Raw genomic sequence first — 16631 nt, 5'->3', positions numbered from 1 at the left:
ATTAACGGTTATTTTATTTTAAAAACAAAATTTACATGTACAAAGATCTACTTCATCTACGGAACCACGTGACACATTCTGTGTTCAAAATTTGTGAAGAAATCACGAACCACGAATTCGCTATCAAGTGTTGAAATTATGTCGTCAACATCTTTTCAGATCTTGCGTGCGACACCATCTTGCGTTCAACATAAAATGTCACTACCTTATCGAGTTTAATGGGTAAAACTAACTATTTGTTGTCTTAGTTTAATCTTCTTAATTAAAAGCGTAATAAAACCGAACTTCCAAGATGAATTTTAATTGAGATTAGCGAAAGAGCGGGCACGCAAGTCGACCTTAAAGTAAAAGAATGATAACACGAGCGTTTGTCGTGTTGTCTTGCGTGCAACACATTGTCCAAAAAGGAAAATGTATATTTTTCTCAGACGTTTTTTAAGTTGAAACCTTGAAACTTCACACACATTTGGGGTTTAATCGCCCCCATGCATGGTAAAAGTCTTGTTGACCCTTGTCAGATTTCAAGGTCACGGCTGGGTCACATGTGGTTCAGAAAACGGATGAAACATATTTTTTCAGAGATTTTTGAAGCTAGAACCTTCAAACTTCAAACAACGCTTTTGCTTAATGATTGTTCAACATGGAGAATTCAAGGTTGATCCTTGAGAAATGTGAAGGTCATAGCAGGGTCTCGTGTGGGTAAAAATGAGATTGTTCGGACACTGCATGTAGCATGGAACGACAAAACATAAGTCATGTCATATTTCAGATATCAGTACATTTACAAATGGACAACACCAGCAAACATGAACCAAGTCTGGTCGACCTTAGTCAAATGTCAAGGTCAAAGTGGCGTTATGGTTTGGGTAAAAAAAAAAGGAAATTGTATTGAACTTCAATTTATATAAAACCAAAGTCTGGTTGATCTGTTTTAAGATTTAAGGTCAAATCTGTTATTTAAGGTCAAATCAAATAGAAATTTGTTGATGCTTAAATCTTTGAAACTTCCAACAGGTTTGAGGTTTGACAACTTCTGGTATGGTTGATCCTGGTAATATTAATTGGTCAAAACATCAAGATCAACAATTATAAAATAAGCACTTTCACCAATGTCAAGTGAGCAATAGCAGCAAACGTGAGTCTTATAAAGATTATCACTTTTTGTGTGACCTCAACTTGACCCCTCTGAATGCTCTCAATCATGGAAATTGACCACACTTTGATTATAACCAAACAACATCAAAACTTTGGAATGTGTGAAGTTTCAAAGGTGTTGCTTAAAAGGCGTTCGTGAAAATGACAATTGTATGTGTCTGACTTCAATGCGACCCCGCTGCGACCTTGACGTTTGATTTTATCAACCAGACTTTCATCATGTGTGAATGACTTCAAACACTATAAAACTAGTTGAAGAAATTGACAATTTTTCAAAGTTTAATTCAGATGGCACTGCTGTGACCTTGAAATTTGACAAACATTAACCAGGCGGTCACCTTTTTTAGAAAATATCCTTAAAGGATCTTTAACCTTACTGTGACCTTGGAATTTGATGAGGTTTAATTTAACTTGCGTAGTGTGCCAAGTTTCAAGGCCGTAGCTTCAAAAACATATGAGAAAACCTCATTGAAAAAATGTATATGTTTGACCTCAACGCGACCCTGCTGTGACCTTGACTTTTTCAACCAGACTTTAATCGTGTGTGAACATTATACACTAGAACTGTGTGTATTTTCAAAGCTCGTGCTATAAACGCGCTGAATAAATTGAAAATATTCCACATTTGGACCAGATGTGACCCCGCTGTGACCTTGAACTTTGACAAAGATTAACCAGCAGGTCACTTTTAATGAGGTTTTATAAAAATGCTGAAATTATGTGAAGTATGTAAAGTCTAACTGATCTAGTATTAAAACATGTAAGACGTGACAACGACAATTTTCCAGTTTGCAAAGGAAATTTAACCTCGCTGTGACCTTGAAATTCAATGTTGTTTAATGTGATGTGCACCATACCTGGAGGTCATTATACTTTGGTTGTGTGCCAAGTTTCAAAGCCCTAGCTTTAAAAACGTGCGAGATAACCTTAATGCTATGACTCAGTGCCGTTTTGAAGGATATAACGAACAAAATTATCGTTATTTGTAAAATCATTTGGGTACATTTATCTTTTCTTTTCGTAATTGGGTTCCAGCATCTGTTGTCTTAACAAAAATCACAATATCAGTCGTGTTTGTCAACTTTTATTTTTTAGCCCCTTTGTCCGCTTTTCGTGCGCACCTTTTGGCACTTAGTCATATATATATATATATATTTAAAATCTAAAAAAAAACCATAGTGATAAAAATTCCACTAAATATTAACATCACAGGACATGAACGAGCCAGCAAACTTCGGGACCAACGAGGAGAGACCGTGGAACTGGCCTAAAAATGACACACCCTACTGGAGTCTGCAGTGCAAGAACAACAGCTGGGACGAACCTCCATACAGGCCATGTGAGATTGCTTTTGACACAAGAAAGAAACATTTTTGTTCCCTTCTATTTTCATAGATTCTGTCAGAACAGCAGGTGGTTTTGAACCTATATTTGTATTTTTCTATCAAACTGCAATGGAAGGAGGAATGTGCCTTTAACGTTTTATAACACTAAAACCTCCATCACAGACGTACATGTACAATATATAATTACCTGGGTTTCTTCATCCTAGATTCAAGGCTGCAAAAGTGATCATGTTTGATACAGGATACACTGCGGCCGAATAAAAGACAACATAGAATCTTGCTTTCCTTCGACCAGGATATACTTTGAACTTTTCTGCTGTTTATTGTTTTGTTGCAGTGGCGGCGTACATTTATGATAGCGCGGACAACCCCAGAACCCTTGCAGACAAGACGGTGTGTATGAACGGCGTACAAGGTGACCGGGGTCAGTACAGGCACTACGATGTCCACAGTCTCTACGGCTGGAGTCAGACCGCTCCCACACTGGAGTAAGTTGTTTACGCTGTATGTGTCCTTGCACATGTACGGTTTGTAAATAGCATCAGTCTATTCCACACTGTGTGTATTTTCTGACACGGTTACGCCCACAGCAAATCCCGTGCCATTACCAACCTTAGACATGCCAATCAGTCACTTGAATACAGCAATGACAGGCAGGATCAGGGCATTTCCCGTGGAGGAATACATCCATACCATTTTTGAATTTTGTGCACTATTGAGCAAGTGTGACTTTACAACGGAGGGGGTTATTTTTCCAGTGATATGAGTTTAGTGAATATCGCTTCATAGCTGTGCATGAACTTAAGTACACCAAACAGAGTTATTCGGTTAATATATTTAGACGTTATTAAAATTGTTGTGGGTTGCATTTTTGGGGGAGTCACCCAGTACTTCAATCTATGAAGACTTTCGAAGAATTCTCAGAAATGAAGACTTCTTTTTCTTCAGAGCGGCAAGAGCGGCGACAGGGGAGAGAAGCCTGGTGGTCACACGTTCGACGTTCCCCGGTAGCGGCAAGGATGGCGGTCACTGGCTGGGGGATAACACCAGCGTATGGTCACATCTGCGACAGTCGATTATAGGTATTGAAAGAATTGAGGGAATACGTGTGTGTGTAGGGGGGGGGCACATCCGCGACTCCATTATAGGCACATTGGTGTTGAGGTTCATGAGTAACGTGTGGGAATTATGAGCAGATATAAAATGGTGTGTGTGTTTTTTGTGTGTGCGTTTTCCCTGTTTTTTTCTTTCTAATATGGCTGATACTAGCGAAAGTACATGACTGTTTTTAAGGATAAAATTGGATCAGTTTCTCAACATAATTATTTTCTTAAACAGCCTCGATCACGATTTGAACCAGACAAAAAGACTAAATGCTAAACAAAATCCACACTATCGCATGTATATATATATTTTTTTTAAATATGAACATCTACCGAGATATGTTTGCACTGATCTGCAAAACATTCCATTTACCTTCATTTGGAAGAAAAATGGTAGCAGAAAAGGTAAAGGTAATTGTACTATGAAAAATATGCATGTTGAGTTTTATATATTTAAGCGCTGTTTCAAAGTGTTCACAATCTGCGTCTGGATGAAAAAGAAATATTACTCTACCTTCATTAAGATCAAATAACCAAAGGGAAAGTAATCGCTCTAAATGCATACGGCATGTGTAATAGAGTAAGTGAGAGTTATTCAGAAACAGTCTCCTGGCACCCGAGAGAATCACAGGCATTGAAATGAACAAGCAACTTTTAATTTCATCCTCATTTTTACCTTCATAAAGTTTAAGATCATATAATACTCTAATGAAATTATGAGTGTGCACGATAAGTAGTTCTCGCCGTATAAAGTGTATCGACTTGTAACAGCTTCTTTGAGTGTTGGAGACTACGCTTGACTGCCACGGATTGTAATACTTAAGCTGCATCCTACTCCTCCAGTTCCCCTGAGAGTAGCTTAGTCTTCTGGAGCCTTCTTGGTTTAAACAATTTTATTCAGAAAATGTTTTCAGATAACAAAGCCGCAATCAATCAATTAGTAAATGGAGCACAACAAGCAAGGCTTATAGAGCCTTCTTGATAAGTTAACTATAGTCTTAGGTTCTAAGCATGCCAAAACATTCAGGAAAAATTGCATTGGTAATCCGAGAGGGATCTTTATATTAATTATCAGCGATAATTACATCTACAGCATTGTTCTCTATAACACACAGATTTGGCTTATGCCTGGCTGCATGTCAGCGCTAATAGTTACTGTGTGCAATTACTGTGCGAGATATGGGTAACATAGGACTGTTCTTTGTAAAGATCAATTTAAGTTTAAAACCAAATCAAAACACATCCAGATAATTGTTTCCATTGCAGGAATGCTGGATTTCAATCTGTTTGGCATCCCATACGTAAGTATAATGCGTTTGTATCTTTCTTTCACTGCCCTTATAGCTGCTTAAGTTCTATGTCGGAAAAACAAATGTTTATACGATGGGGAAAAAACTCTGCTTAGAGCATCAGTAAGAAACAATGATCGTGTAATGATTGACAAAAGGTTTGGCAGATTTCAATTTGGAGCGAACAATACATTTTGGAAAACCCTCAGCAAAGCTGCCGGTGTAACACGAAATTTTTACTCCACGAACAATTTACTCCGAAGTAAAAATTTCGTACGAAATTCTTACTCCGAGTACACATTTCGTACGAGAAAAGAACTCCCCAAGGCACGAAAAAATTACTCCCTCCACGAAATTTTTGCTCCCCATTTTTTTCACTTCCAGTAAAAATCTCGTACGCGAAAATGGGATGCGGGCGAAAGGATAATGCCAATATGTGATTTCGCGCAAACGAATGTCGTGTCACCCTCCCTCCACCCCTTCCACCCCCAAGACTAACAGGGGACAAGGGAGTACAAATTTCGTACACCTGGCATGGGAAGTTAAATTGCTCGTGCCAGGGTGGAGTAATTTCTTCGTTATTTATTCGTCAGGGGAGTAACATTTTTGTACGAAATGTTTACTCGGAACTCACCTGTCATGGGGAGTAATTTTCTCGTGTAATGGGGGAGTAGTTTTTTCGTAAAGGGAGTAACATTTTCGTACGAAATTTGTACTCCGGGGTAAAAATCTCGTGGGAGTAATTTTCTCGTGTTACAGGGGCCTGTTTGTAAAAATATGTTTATCCTCCATGTATGTATGTCTGTGTGCGTGCCTGTGTGTGTGACTGAGCGCGTCTGTGTATGTGTCGATTAGTCCGCGCGCGCGCGTGTGTGTGTGTGTCTGTGTGTGTGTCTGTGTGTCTGTGTGTGTCTGTGTGTGTGTCTGTCTGTTTGACTGTCTCTGTGTTTCTCTCTGTGTGTTTATCTGTGTCTGTTTGTCTGTGTCTGTTTGTCCCTGTCCGTTGGTGTGTCTGTAAGTCTGCCATGCCAGTCCGTTTGTTTGTCTATCGGTGTCTATCCTTGTGCCTGGGAAATAATGGATACACACAGTTCACTTGTGTGTGCACAGTCGACATATATGTGCTACTTACACAAGCTACAATTCTCTCCACAAAAAGAGATTTAACCCTAAAAAAAAATCCCCTTTTTTCACGTACTATAGATTGGGGCCGACATCTGCGGATTTTTCGATGACACAACGGAGGAACTATGCTTGCGCTGGATGCAGCTAGGTGCGTTCTATCCGTACAGTCGCAACCACAATGGCAATGGGTATAATGTAAGTACACGTATACATTTCTGCTCATTTAATAGAGTTTAGTTAAGAATCTACTGCCAAGCTGGCATGTGCATGTATTTCGAGTGTGTATGCAGAGACAGACAGAAAGAGAGAGCAAGAGGAGAGAGAAAAAGAGAGACAGCGAGAGAGACAGAGACAGAGAGAGACAGACAGAGGGACAGACATGCAGGCAGGCAGACAGACAGTGACAAAGATAGTGTCTGTCTGTTTCTCTGTATGTCTGTCTTTCTCTTTGTCTGTGTGTGTCTGTGCATATGGGTTTTGGTGTACTTTCTTGTTCCTAAAAAACAGGCTATTAAGCATCCGTGAGGACGGGGTGCAGCGAGAGAGTCGTGCCTATTTCCCTGTTTATGCGTTTACTTTGGTTTGCTTTGTGTCTTTGTTTTCTTTTGCTCTGTTTTGAATTCTGTTTGTGCTTTTTACATTTAGTCAAGTTTTGACTAAATGTGACCCTCCACCACGAAATGAGTCGCATGTCACCTTTGCAGGATTTTCATATTTTTACATTTTCCTAAAGAGTTTTTTATGCTCTATCCAGTGGTGAAAACCGTTTTAGAAAAGAGCGAAAACTGTTTGAGTTATAAGCCTGTGACTATGGTGACCCTCACACTGTTACCAGACACTCCCCGGACTTATATTAAGCCTAGCGCAGAACCGCGCGAGGTGACATGCGACTCATTTCGTGGTGGAGGGTCACAAATGTTTTAACATAGAGGGGGAATCGAAACGAGGGTCGTGGTGTATGTGTGTGTGTGTGTGTGTGTGTGTGTGTATGTGTGTGCGTGCGTGCGTGCGTGCGTGCGTGCGTGTAGAGCGATTCAGACCAAACTACTGGACCGATCTTTATGAAATTTTACATGAGAGTTCCTGGGATTGATATCTCCGAACATCTTTTTCGTTTTTTTGATAAATGTCTTTGATGACGTCATATCCGCCTTTTCGTGAAAGTTGAGGCGGCACTGTCACGCTCTCATTTTTCAACCAAATTGGTTGAAATTTTGGTCAAGTAGTCTTCGACGAAGCCCGGACTTCGGTTTTGCATTTCAGCGTGGTGGCTTAAAAAATAATTAATGACTTTGGTCATTGAAAATCGGAAAATTGTTAAAAAAAAACCAATTATAAAACGATCCAAATTTACGTTTATCTTATTCTCCATCATTTTCTGATTCAAAAAACATATAAATATGTAATATTTGGATTAAAAACAAGCTCTGAAAATTAAAAATATAAAAATTATTATCAAAATTAAATTTTCGAAATCAATTTAAAAACACTTTCATCTTATTCCTTGTCGGTTCCTGATTCCAAAAACATATAGATATGATATGTTTGGATTAAAAACACGCTCAGAAAGTTAAAACGAAGAGAGGTACAGACAAGCGTGCTATCCTTCTCAGCGCAACTACTAAACCGCTCTTCTTGTCAATTTCACTGCCTTTGCCATGAGCATGAGCGGTGGACTGACGATGCTACGAGTACATACGGTCTTGCTGAAAAATTGCATTGCGTTCAGTTTCATTCTGTGAGTTCGACAGCTACTTGACTAAATGTTGTATTTTCGCCTTACGCGACTTGTTTCTTTTCTGTTTCTCCTGCAAGCAAGTTTGTAGTTTCTTTCTAATTCCCTCAGACTTACCTAGTTACGTAAGGCTATTTAACCTGTTCGTGCATGCATATGCGTGTGTTCAGAAACCATCTGTGGTCTACTTGTAAAGATGTCCTTGGTAGAAAATATGTTTAATGTACATGCAGGAACAACATCCTGGGGCGTTGGGTGACAATGTGGGAATCGCGTCACGTGAGATAATGGAGACACGTTATTGGTTGCTTCCTTACCTCTACACGCTGTTCCATCAGGCGCACACACAGGGGGAAACAGTCGTCAGGCCTCTGCATCATGAGTGAGAATCACATTCTTATGAAATTATTCTTTGGAATGTTGAACTTCTAAACAGAGCATACAAAAAAGCTTTTTTGTTTGTATTGTTGTTGTTCGGGGTTTTGTTGTTGTTATCGTGTGTTTATTTGTTGATGTGCGCGTTTGTTTGTTTGCTTGCTTTTTTTTATTAAATGTAAATGCAATACACAATGTTTAGTCCAATGTTTTATCTTTGTCCGTCTTAAGGTGATGTTCTTTTGTATTTGTGGAGCGGGATCAAAAGTTGTTGTACTTGTGCTGCTACTTAACAATACATGATAATTATGCGTTTGCGAAACCGGCCACCATGTGTCTACACGCAATAACTGAACGATCATGCTTTCGTCCGAGTAATCATGTATCCTTTTATATTTCAGTATGATTTTGCAGTATCGTTTTGCCTTTTGAATCCCCATATTCCCCCACCACCTCCCGAAATTCCCCCACCCCAGCCCCTACTCCCTACCCCCACTTCACCTCACCACAACAGCCGTCCACACATCCCTTCACACTAATATGTCCCTGTGATATGCAAATAGTCTACTCGCGATTTTGGCTTGGTTTTTTTGTCTGTGCATTTCAACCATTGGCGATATATTTATGATCAACAGGTTTCCCATGGACTTTAAGGCTCGGGGTATCGACCGCCAATTTATGTGGGGACCGGCTTTATTGATTTCACCCATCCTGGAGCTGGTATGTTTATACGCTAGAACATTTTGAAACCTGTTGTTTCTGAATGAGTAATTGGTATTTGACAAAAAGACCAACAAATACTGTACTCATGTGTTTAACGAAGGCGATACGAATAACAAAGTTGTTGTTTTTGTGCTTTGTTATTCGTATCGTCTTCGTTAAACACGTGAGTACAGTATGTTTTGGTCTTTTTGTTTCTCGTTCTCACGCGCAGTCACCATTGTTCTGAATTGGTATTTGGTTTACTCTATTTTATACCTAGGGGTTTTTTCGTCAAGGAAATTCTGCCTGCTTTCACTGGGGATAGAGTGCAGTGACTTAGTCTCTTGTTTCTGTTATTTTCCTGCATGCGTGTATTTGTGTTTCCAAGCTCTGAGACTTTTGCTCTGAATTTTGTGTTACCTTTATCTTGCGCATGCGGGAACACGGAGGTGTTGACAAATGGAAGAGGATGCACACAGTTGACTCTTAGAAGAAAAGCTAGCGCCCCCCCCCCCCTCCCCCCGGAAGGAAACAAATCCCATGATCTTGTCCACAACCTCATATCTGTCAACGTTTTCTTGTACACAGAATGCAAACATGCCGCCATTTTGACACATAGGCCTACTAAAAAGTCTCCTGTCTGGCTCATTTCTGTTTTGAGCGTAACACCAATTGAGCAACAAATACCGACTCCGCTCAGAAAACAGCCAAGACGTTGGTATGTGTCTTGGGTAAAGAAGACCTTGGTCCAACGCAAAAGCCTAGTCAGATCTGTAGTATTCGTAGTGATCATGAACGTTCACACGAGAAAGAATTTACATTTAAGTACACTTTAGGCGTAGTACTTTTTGAACATTTTTAAATGTTGATAGTGCTAGCTGTTGGTGTTAAGATCAAGGATAGAGGGGGGGGGGGGGCGACAGTTGCTATGTAATACGATACAGTGGCACATCCATTGTAAGACCCAAGCCCCTATGATTATGTGCTTGTTTTCTCAGATTGTCTCTTCATAACTCTTGCGAATTTAGCTCCGTCGTCTGTATGCAGATAAACAAACCAGAATTACTTTCATTGGTTGTTGTTGTTGTTGTTGTTGTTGGTGTTGGTGTTGTTGTTGTTGTTGTTGTTGTTTTCTTTTGTTTTGTTTTTAAAGAGCACCATACAATATTTGTTCTGTTCAATATTTTGACAGAAGGAATCACAACCAAAATTCCAGTTTGTATAGTTGTATTTGACTTGACTCCACAGAATCAGACTGAGCTGAAGTATTACCTTCCAGGTGGTCGCTGGTATCATTTCTATACGGTGAGTCTTCCAGATTACACAGGAGCGTGTAAGAAGGCTGCATAAGAAGCCATATAAATACACACACGCGCACCCACGCACACACGCAGGGGAGAGTGCGCGCGCGAGAGAGAGAGAGATTGAGAGAGAGAAAGAGAGACTCGGAGTGAGAGAGGGAGAGAGAGTGTGTGTGTGTATGTGTGTGTGTGTGTGTGTGTGTGTGTGTGTGTGTGTGTGTGTGTGTGTGTGTGTGTGTGTGTGTGTGTGTGTGTGTGGCAGACAGACAGACAGATAGACACACTGACAGCTTTGACATACAAGAACTCTTAACATTAAAATACAATAGTTTGCAAATGTTTAATACCTGAAAAGATTTCAAATGACAAAGAGAAGAATGTCATTTCTGAATGAGAAATTAGCAGCACATAATTAATTTCTCAGGGCGAGGTATCCATGGGTCCAAGCGAGAAGACAGTACCGGTCACCCTGATGTCCAAACCGGAACTGCATCTGAGAGGTGGTCATGTTCTTGTGCTACAGGCTCCTGCAAACAACACACATTTCAGGTTGGTTCAGTTGAGATGGGATGTGTTTGTGTGTGTGTGTGTGTGTGTGTAAGTGTGTGTGTGTGTATGTGTGTGTGTGTGTGTGTGTGTGTGTGTGTGTGTGTGTGTGTGTGTGTGTGTGTGTGTGTTTGGGGGTATACATATTTTATTTAATACAACAGAATAGTTTGGGACCACCCACGTTTTTCTTGACAAATTTGTACGTATAATTTAAAGACACTTTCCAGCTCGTGTGAACCAGTGTGTAAATAACAAAAGGTCTGTTCACGTTTTACACGGAACAGGAGCATCTCTCCACTGAGCCACACACACAAAACACACACACACACACACACACACACACACACACACACACACACACACACACACACACACACACACACACACACACAAAACAACAACAAAACTCCAGCCTGTCTGCTGTCTGTGAAGAGTGTGATTTTTTTTCAGAATGTTTTTGAAAGTGACACCAATGCTAGTCTGTGATGCTTTTTTTTCACGAACCCATTCACACTCCACTCAGAAAACAGCCAGGCTGTTGATATGTGGTGTAATAAAGTTGAAGTATATTGTCACTCCATGCAAAAATGCCTGGACAGCCATATGCTTTTAAAGAAAGTGCACACAACAAAGGTATATTCAACTGTTGATATATTTTAATGATATTGTTTCATTCTTTGCCCAAAGCAGTAACAAATCTATGTTAGTATTTACTTGGGCTATAATAATTATGTGACAGCTACCTCGAATCACTAACCTGCCAAGAGTTTCTGTGGTTATGCGTTGTCTTACATAATGGATTTTTGCGAATTTCTGTCTTTTCTGTACTTGATTTTATAACCATACAGGTTCAATCTTGTTTCCCCTTGTGTTCACCTTTAACTCCTTTTCAGTCGCCAAAACTCCTTCCGAATCCGGGCCATGTTGGATAAGGCAAATGGATCGGCTAGAGGCTCCCTTTTCTGGGACGACGGAGTATCTGTTGGTAAGTGATACATTGTTTAAAGGGTTGGTTGGGTGTTGAGGCAGTCTCTTCAATAAATGATATTTTGAAATAAATTCGTCGGGTTTGTATGGGTTGTGGAAGAGTGACCTTTTCTTGCAAAACCTCTGCTAAACATTAAAGGGGCAAATCACTAGTGAGGGGTGTGTTTCAAACACGTTGACGAGAGCACGTGTTTCCGATACTCCTGTTGCTAGTGATTGGCCCCTCAAATGTTTGGTAGAGGTTTTGCAAGCATGTATAGGTCATTCTCCCACAACACATACAAATCTGACGGAGTTATTTTCGGAAATCGTCTATTTGCATGAGTAGACACGAAATGACTTACCACTTAATGCAATGTATGCATGGAGAGAAAACAAATTGCTTAAATCAATATCAAACCATTCAGTCAACCTGTCCGTCAGAAAGATCGTAACTGAACTCATTTGGTCAGTATTCACTGAGAGTCCTAGCTGGTCGATACCCGTCGACCGAGACTGAAAAATCTCGATAAAACGTGCCCACAGTGAATCTTTTGTTTGTAAAACGTTGTTTTTTGTGTGTGTGTGTTTGTGTGTTTTTTCAACGGACAGACATGACGTCATCCTACAACTTTATCGTGTACATATATTTGTTGGGATATTGACCGGACTTCATCATTAAAAAAAGTGTTGTAATGATGTATCTGCTCGGTAGGTTTGGTTTTCCTTTTTCTTTTACATTCAGTCAAGTATCTTATTTCTATTGCTTTTCCGAGGGGGGGGGGGGGGTGGGGGGGTTCGGTGTTGTACACATGCATACATACACACTTCCACCCTCGGCTCACTCGATTACCGATCCCCAGTTAAACATTCGCTCAAATATTGACTAATTGTAAAAATCGTATTGTCAATAATCCCCATTTATTTTTATTGATGAGTCAAGCTCCAGCAAGAAGTAAAGCTCGCCTTCTCTGTTACAGACACATACGAAAATGGAAAGTATACTCTTGTCAACTATACAGTGAAAGACGTAAGTATGCAGGTGTTTGTGCCGGTGGTGGTGGTTGGTGGTGGAAGTAGTAAGGACAGTGGTGATGATGATGATCTTGATGATGATGATGATGATGATGATGATGACGATGATGATGATAACGACGATGATGACGACGACGTCGACGACGACGACGACGAAGAGCAGCAATCGTGTGCGACGTACGACATACCTTCCAGTGTTTCTGGGAAGCGGGGTGTTTGCCAAATGACGACCCTGTCCATAAAGACCACCTGTCTAAAGAGACCACTTTTGCTCAGTCCCTTGGGTGGTCTCTTTAGACAGGTTCGACTGTATAACTAAGACATATCGACAAGAGAAAACTAAACATAGAAATGTAGACTCTCTGTTCTGTTCATTTGATTTTGCTTAAATCCACTGTTTACTGGGGGAAGGAGCTATGGATATTGTTATGCGGACGGTATTGGCGAGAAGAAAACAGGCATCAGCAGGTTTATGTCGGAAAAAAATTGTTTAACTGAAAACGGCCCAACAAGGAATAAATGAGTAACACGCTTCGTTCAGGACAGCTTAGATGGGTTTTTTCTCGCCGGAGGCTCGCGAATACATAACAATAGTCCATAGGGAAAATATATCAGCTGTCCTTGACAGGGGAGTGTGAAACCTATATTTATTGTTATGATTTCCACAGCAAACACTCCAAGTTACTGTTGTGGCAAATAAAGGCGTTTCCGACGTGTCCAGCCTAGGCTACGAAGACGTCATTGTGTATGGCGTCACAGCCGCAAATAACGTCACGGCGACAAAAACTGGAGGGGCCTTGTTCTACCCTGCGTTTACTTTCCACACAAATATTCAGGTGAGTTTTGGAGTAAAAGTGTGAATGTGTGGGTGTGTGTTTGTGTGTGTGTGTGTGTGTGTGTGTGTGTGTGAGTGTGTGTGTGTGTGTGTGTGTGAGTGTGTTTGTGTGTGTGTGTGTCTCTCAATGTACTCTGCTTGTGAACGATGACAGAATGCATGTACAGTAACAATCATGGATGCATGTGGTAAGTTGCATGAACGTATGTTTTATAACTGTGTAAAACACACTACACTTTGACCTACTACAGTGCATTGAAACATTCTCAAATAGACATGATACCGATACATTCACAGTCTGGCGGTGACATAACAAGAGACTTTCTACTGCTACATAATTATAGTAAGACGAAGTAACCAAGAACAACTGCGATCTCACAATGCCTTGTCAGCTCCTCGGGGAACAAGTTAAAGAATGTTTGCCTGACGCTGTTATTGGCATTATGACGTATTCTCAAACTTTGTTTCGCTTTGACGTCAGAGATCTTACTTTCGAAGAGAGGGTCAAAAAGAAACGTCTTGGTTTTGCGTAATCGGTGTCGTTTGTCATTAAGTTGTATTGATTGATTGATTGATTGATTGATTGATTAATTGATTGAATTTGTTTTCATTTTTTGCAGATGTTGAACATAACGCTGGTTAACGCTGTCAAACTGTCAGAAGGTTTCACGTTGTCTTGGCAATAGGACACTTGGACCTTATGTGCACCAGTAAGAGAAAGTAAGATACTGTCTCAAGCCATCATTCTTGCGCAAAGCAAAAACAAAAACAACAACAACAACAACAAACAATGAGTGTACATTGGAGTTTCAGCCCATAAAGAACAGGACGAAAAAGATGACCCTGTTGATGTCAAGAAAGGGCGCGTCGGTTGTCGGTTACAAGTAGTTCGTTGTGAACCATGTCGTGCTTTTCTCTTGCAATTCTCTTGCAGTGGACTCTTTTTTATATTTTTTTTAAAGCACCCCCACCCCCGCCCCTTTCTGTTTGAACGATCATGTAAATTATAACGGATTATGCCCAGCCTTTTTACACGGGATTAAGACGATCCTTTAAACCTGGACACATGCTAAATACTGTTAATGCTTTGTATTCAATTATTTCCTGGCAGTGAACAGGTCTAGCTGAAAATGGTCTTATTTCGCGTAAAAACATAGGCAGACTTGTGATGGTGAGAAGATGCTCGTAGTCTCCAGAAGGAGTGTTCCTTTAACATGACTTACTTTTCGCCTTGCGGCTAGGATTTGAAGCTTGCTTAGTTTGTTAGATACTAAGATAGTAAGCCCTATCACCCGTGTGAGTAGGTAGCATTATCTTTGTGTGAGTGTTAAAGTCATGAGTATAGATGTTTGAGACGATGAAATTCAAAGGGAAGATCCTTGGAAGCTTCTATAAGATTTCTATTTTCTTACTCCTTCCTTGCTATAAAAGTTCTTGACAGTCCTTTGACGTCAAAACATTTTTCAACTGTGCGTCTTCTAGTGAACTGGAGCTGGTTCATGAATGTGTGCTTCCAATAAACTGTATGTTGTTTGCGTTTGCATAAATAGGTAGTATACATACTATAATTTGAAAGGGTCCAAGTCCTGAGAAGTGATATCTCAATGTATTACCAATTCAGTGCCCCATATGGCTTTTTGACTAATAAGGAAGGATTCTAGGTGACCCTCTAAATGTGATAACGTTCAGGCAGGGACATCTCACAAACGATATCAGCATTCGACTGAAGGCTCATGCTTGATATCTTTTTTCTCGACATGTATGTTATCATTTGCTAACAGTCAGCATATTTGAAATAACTCAAAGTACTGTTTTTGATTTTGTGTCTGACATATATTCATTTGTTTGGTTGGTTGTACGAATTTCTATTCATATTTGATTTGATTGCATTGTGTATGCATCATGTAACAACATTTATTTATGTGATTGTATCATCATTTAAATAAATTCACTCATGCTTGTTGATTTGTAGTTTTTAATAGGTGTGCCATAAAAAAAGCATAATAGTTTTCTCTAAAAGATATGTGTATTGCAATTTATTGCATAGGTTTTTGAGAGCGATGTTTTAAGGTGTCATTTAATTTCCTCGACGTTGAACGCATGTACAGATTATGTAGGCCTCAATGCTGACATTTGTCTGAGGTGGTGCAGAATATTTACCGCTAGTATTTGTAATTTTTCTTAAACATTCAACAATATTAAACATTGTGTTAATATATATATGCAAACGAGAATATTCTCTGATTTATCTCTCTATTTGTTCCTGCCTCTCCATCTCTATTTTTTTCCTGTGTGTCTCTCATGTCTATCTCTCTCTCTCTCTCTCTCTCTCTCTCTCTCTCTCTCTCTCTCTCTCTCTCTCTCTCTCTCTCTCTCTCTCTCTCTCTCTCACACGCGCGAGCAACAGAACTGACTCACAAAAACGAACCGTCACACAGACGCTCGCGTGCACACACACCACACACACACGCACACACAGACACCACGACCCTCGTCTCGATTCCCCCTCTATGTCAAAACTTGACTAAATGTAAAAAGATCACACTCTTCACAGACAACAGACAGGCTGGAGTTTTGTTGTTGTAGTGTGTGTGTGTGTGTGTGTGTGTGTGTGTGTGTGTGTGTGTGTGTGTGTGTGTGTGTGTGTGTGTGTGTGTGTGTGTGTCTTTGGTGTGAGGGTACCATATATAGACGAACATGTTTTAAGGCATGATTTTCTGTTTATTAAGTAATGTTGATGGTTTTTCAACTTTTTACTATCTTTGTCATTTATTCATTGATCTGGCTTTGTGGTTGGTGTGCTGTACCCGAAAGCAGCATTTAAAGGTATCATCCTTGACAATACGTCCTTTTGTATTCCTTATTTACAACCATATTTGATTTTTGTTGCAAGTGTTGCTCAAAACTGCTTTTGTCGTTGGCTTTTGCTTGGATCGTCGATGCAAGGGTTATCTGGTTCCTATAATGTGAACAGTTGATGGTTATGCTCGTTCGAAACTCCTTTTTTTTTTTTTTTTACATCTTGTTTGACATCTATATATATTAATCTTTAATCTTTCAATAACAGTGAGTATCTGACATAATCATAATTAAAAACAATTTGCAGTGCAGTTAA

The 16631-nt window shown here is 39.9% G+C and overlaps 1 protein-coding gene across 1 annotated transcript in view; it reads left to right on the top strand.

Annotated features, from left to right (window-relative positions):
• Positions 1 to 16631, top strand: part of LOC138967769 (sucrase-isomaltase, intestinal-like) — a 65757-nt gene extending 49126 nt beyond the window's left edge. The window contains exons 36-48 of the mRNA XM_070340424.1: positions 2368 to 2494; positions 2839 to 2989; positions 3450 to 3583; positions 4871 to 4905; positions 6097 to 6213; positions 7987 to 8135; positions 8764 to 8848; positions 10079 to 10135; positions 10556 to 10680; positions 11574 to 11665; positions 12627 to 12676; positions 13350 to 13517; positions 14137 to 16631. Coding sequence (XP_070196525.1) covers positions 2368 to 2494; positions 2839 to 2989; positions 3450 to 3583; positions 4871 to 4905; positions 6097 to 6213; positions 7987 to 8135; positions 8764 to 8848; positions 10079 to 10135; positions 10556 to 10680; positions 11574 to 11665; positions 12627 to 12676; positions 13350 to 13517; positions 14137 to 14202 — 1356 coding nt within the window. The 3' untranslated portion in view covers positions 14203 to 16631. The remainder of the gene's footprint in view (positions 1 to 2367; positions 2495 to 2838; positions 2990 to 3449; positions 3584 to 4870; positions 4906 to 6096; positions 6214 to 7986; positions 8136 to 8763; positions 8849 to 10078; positions 10136 to 10555; positions 10681 to 11573; positions 11666 to 12626; positions 12677 to 13349; positions 13518 to 14136) is intronic.

Source organism: Littorina saxatilis, linkage group LG5, assembly GCF_037325665.1.
Source record: "Littorina saxatilis isolate snail1 linkage group LG5, US_GU_Lsax_2.0, whole genome shotgun sequence".
Lineage (NCBI taxonomy): Eukaryota > Metazoa > Mollusca > Gastropoda > Littorinimorpha > Littorinidae > Littorina > Littorina saxatilis.
The sequence above is the reverse complement of the archived record's forward strand: the minus strand, read 5'-3'. Positions and strand labels throughout refer to the sequence as shown.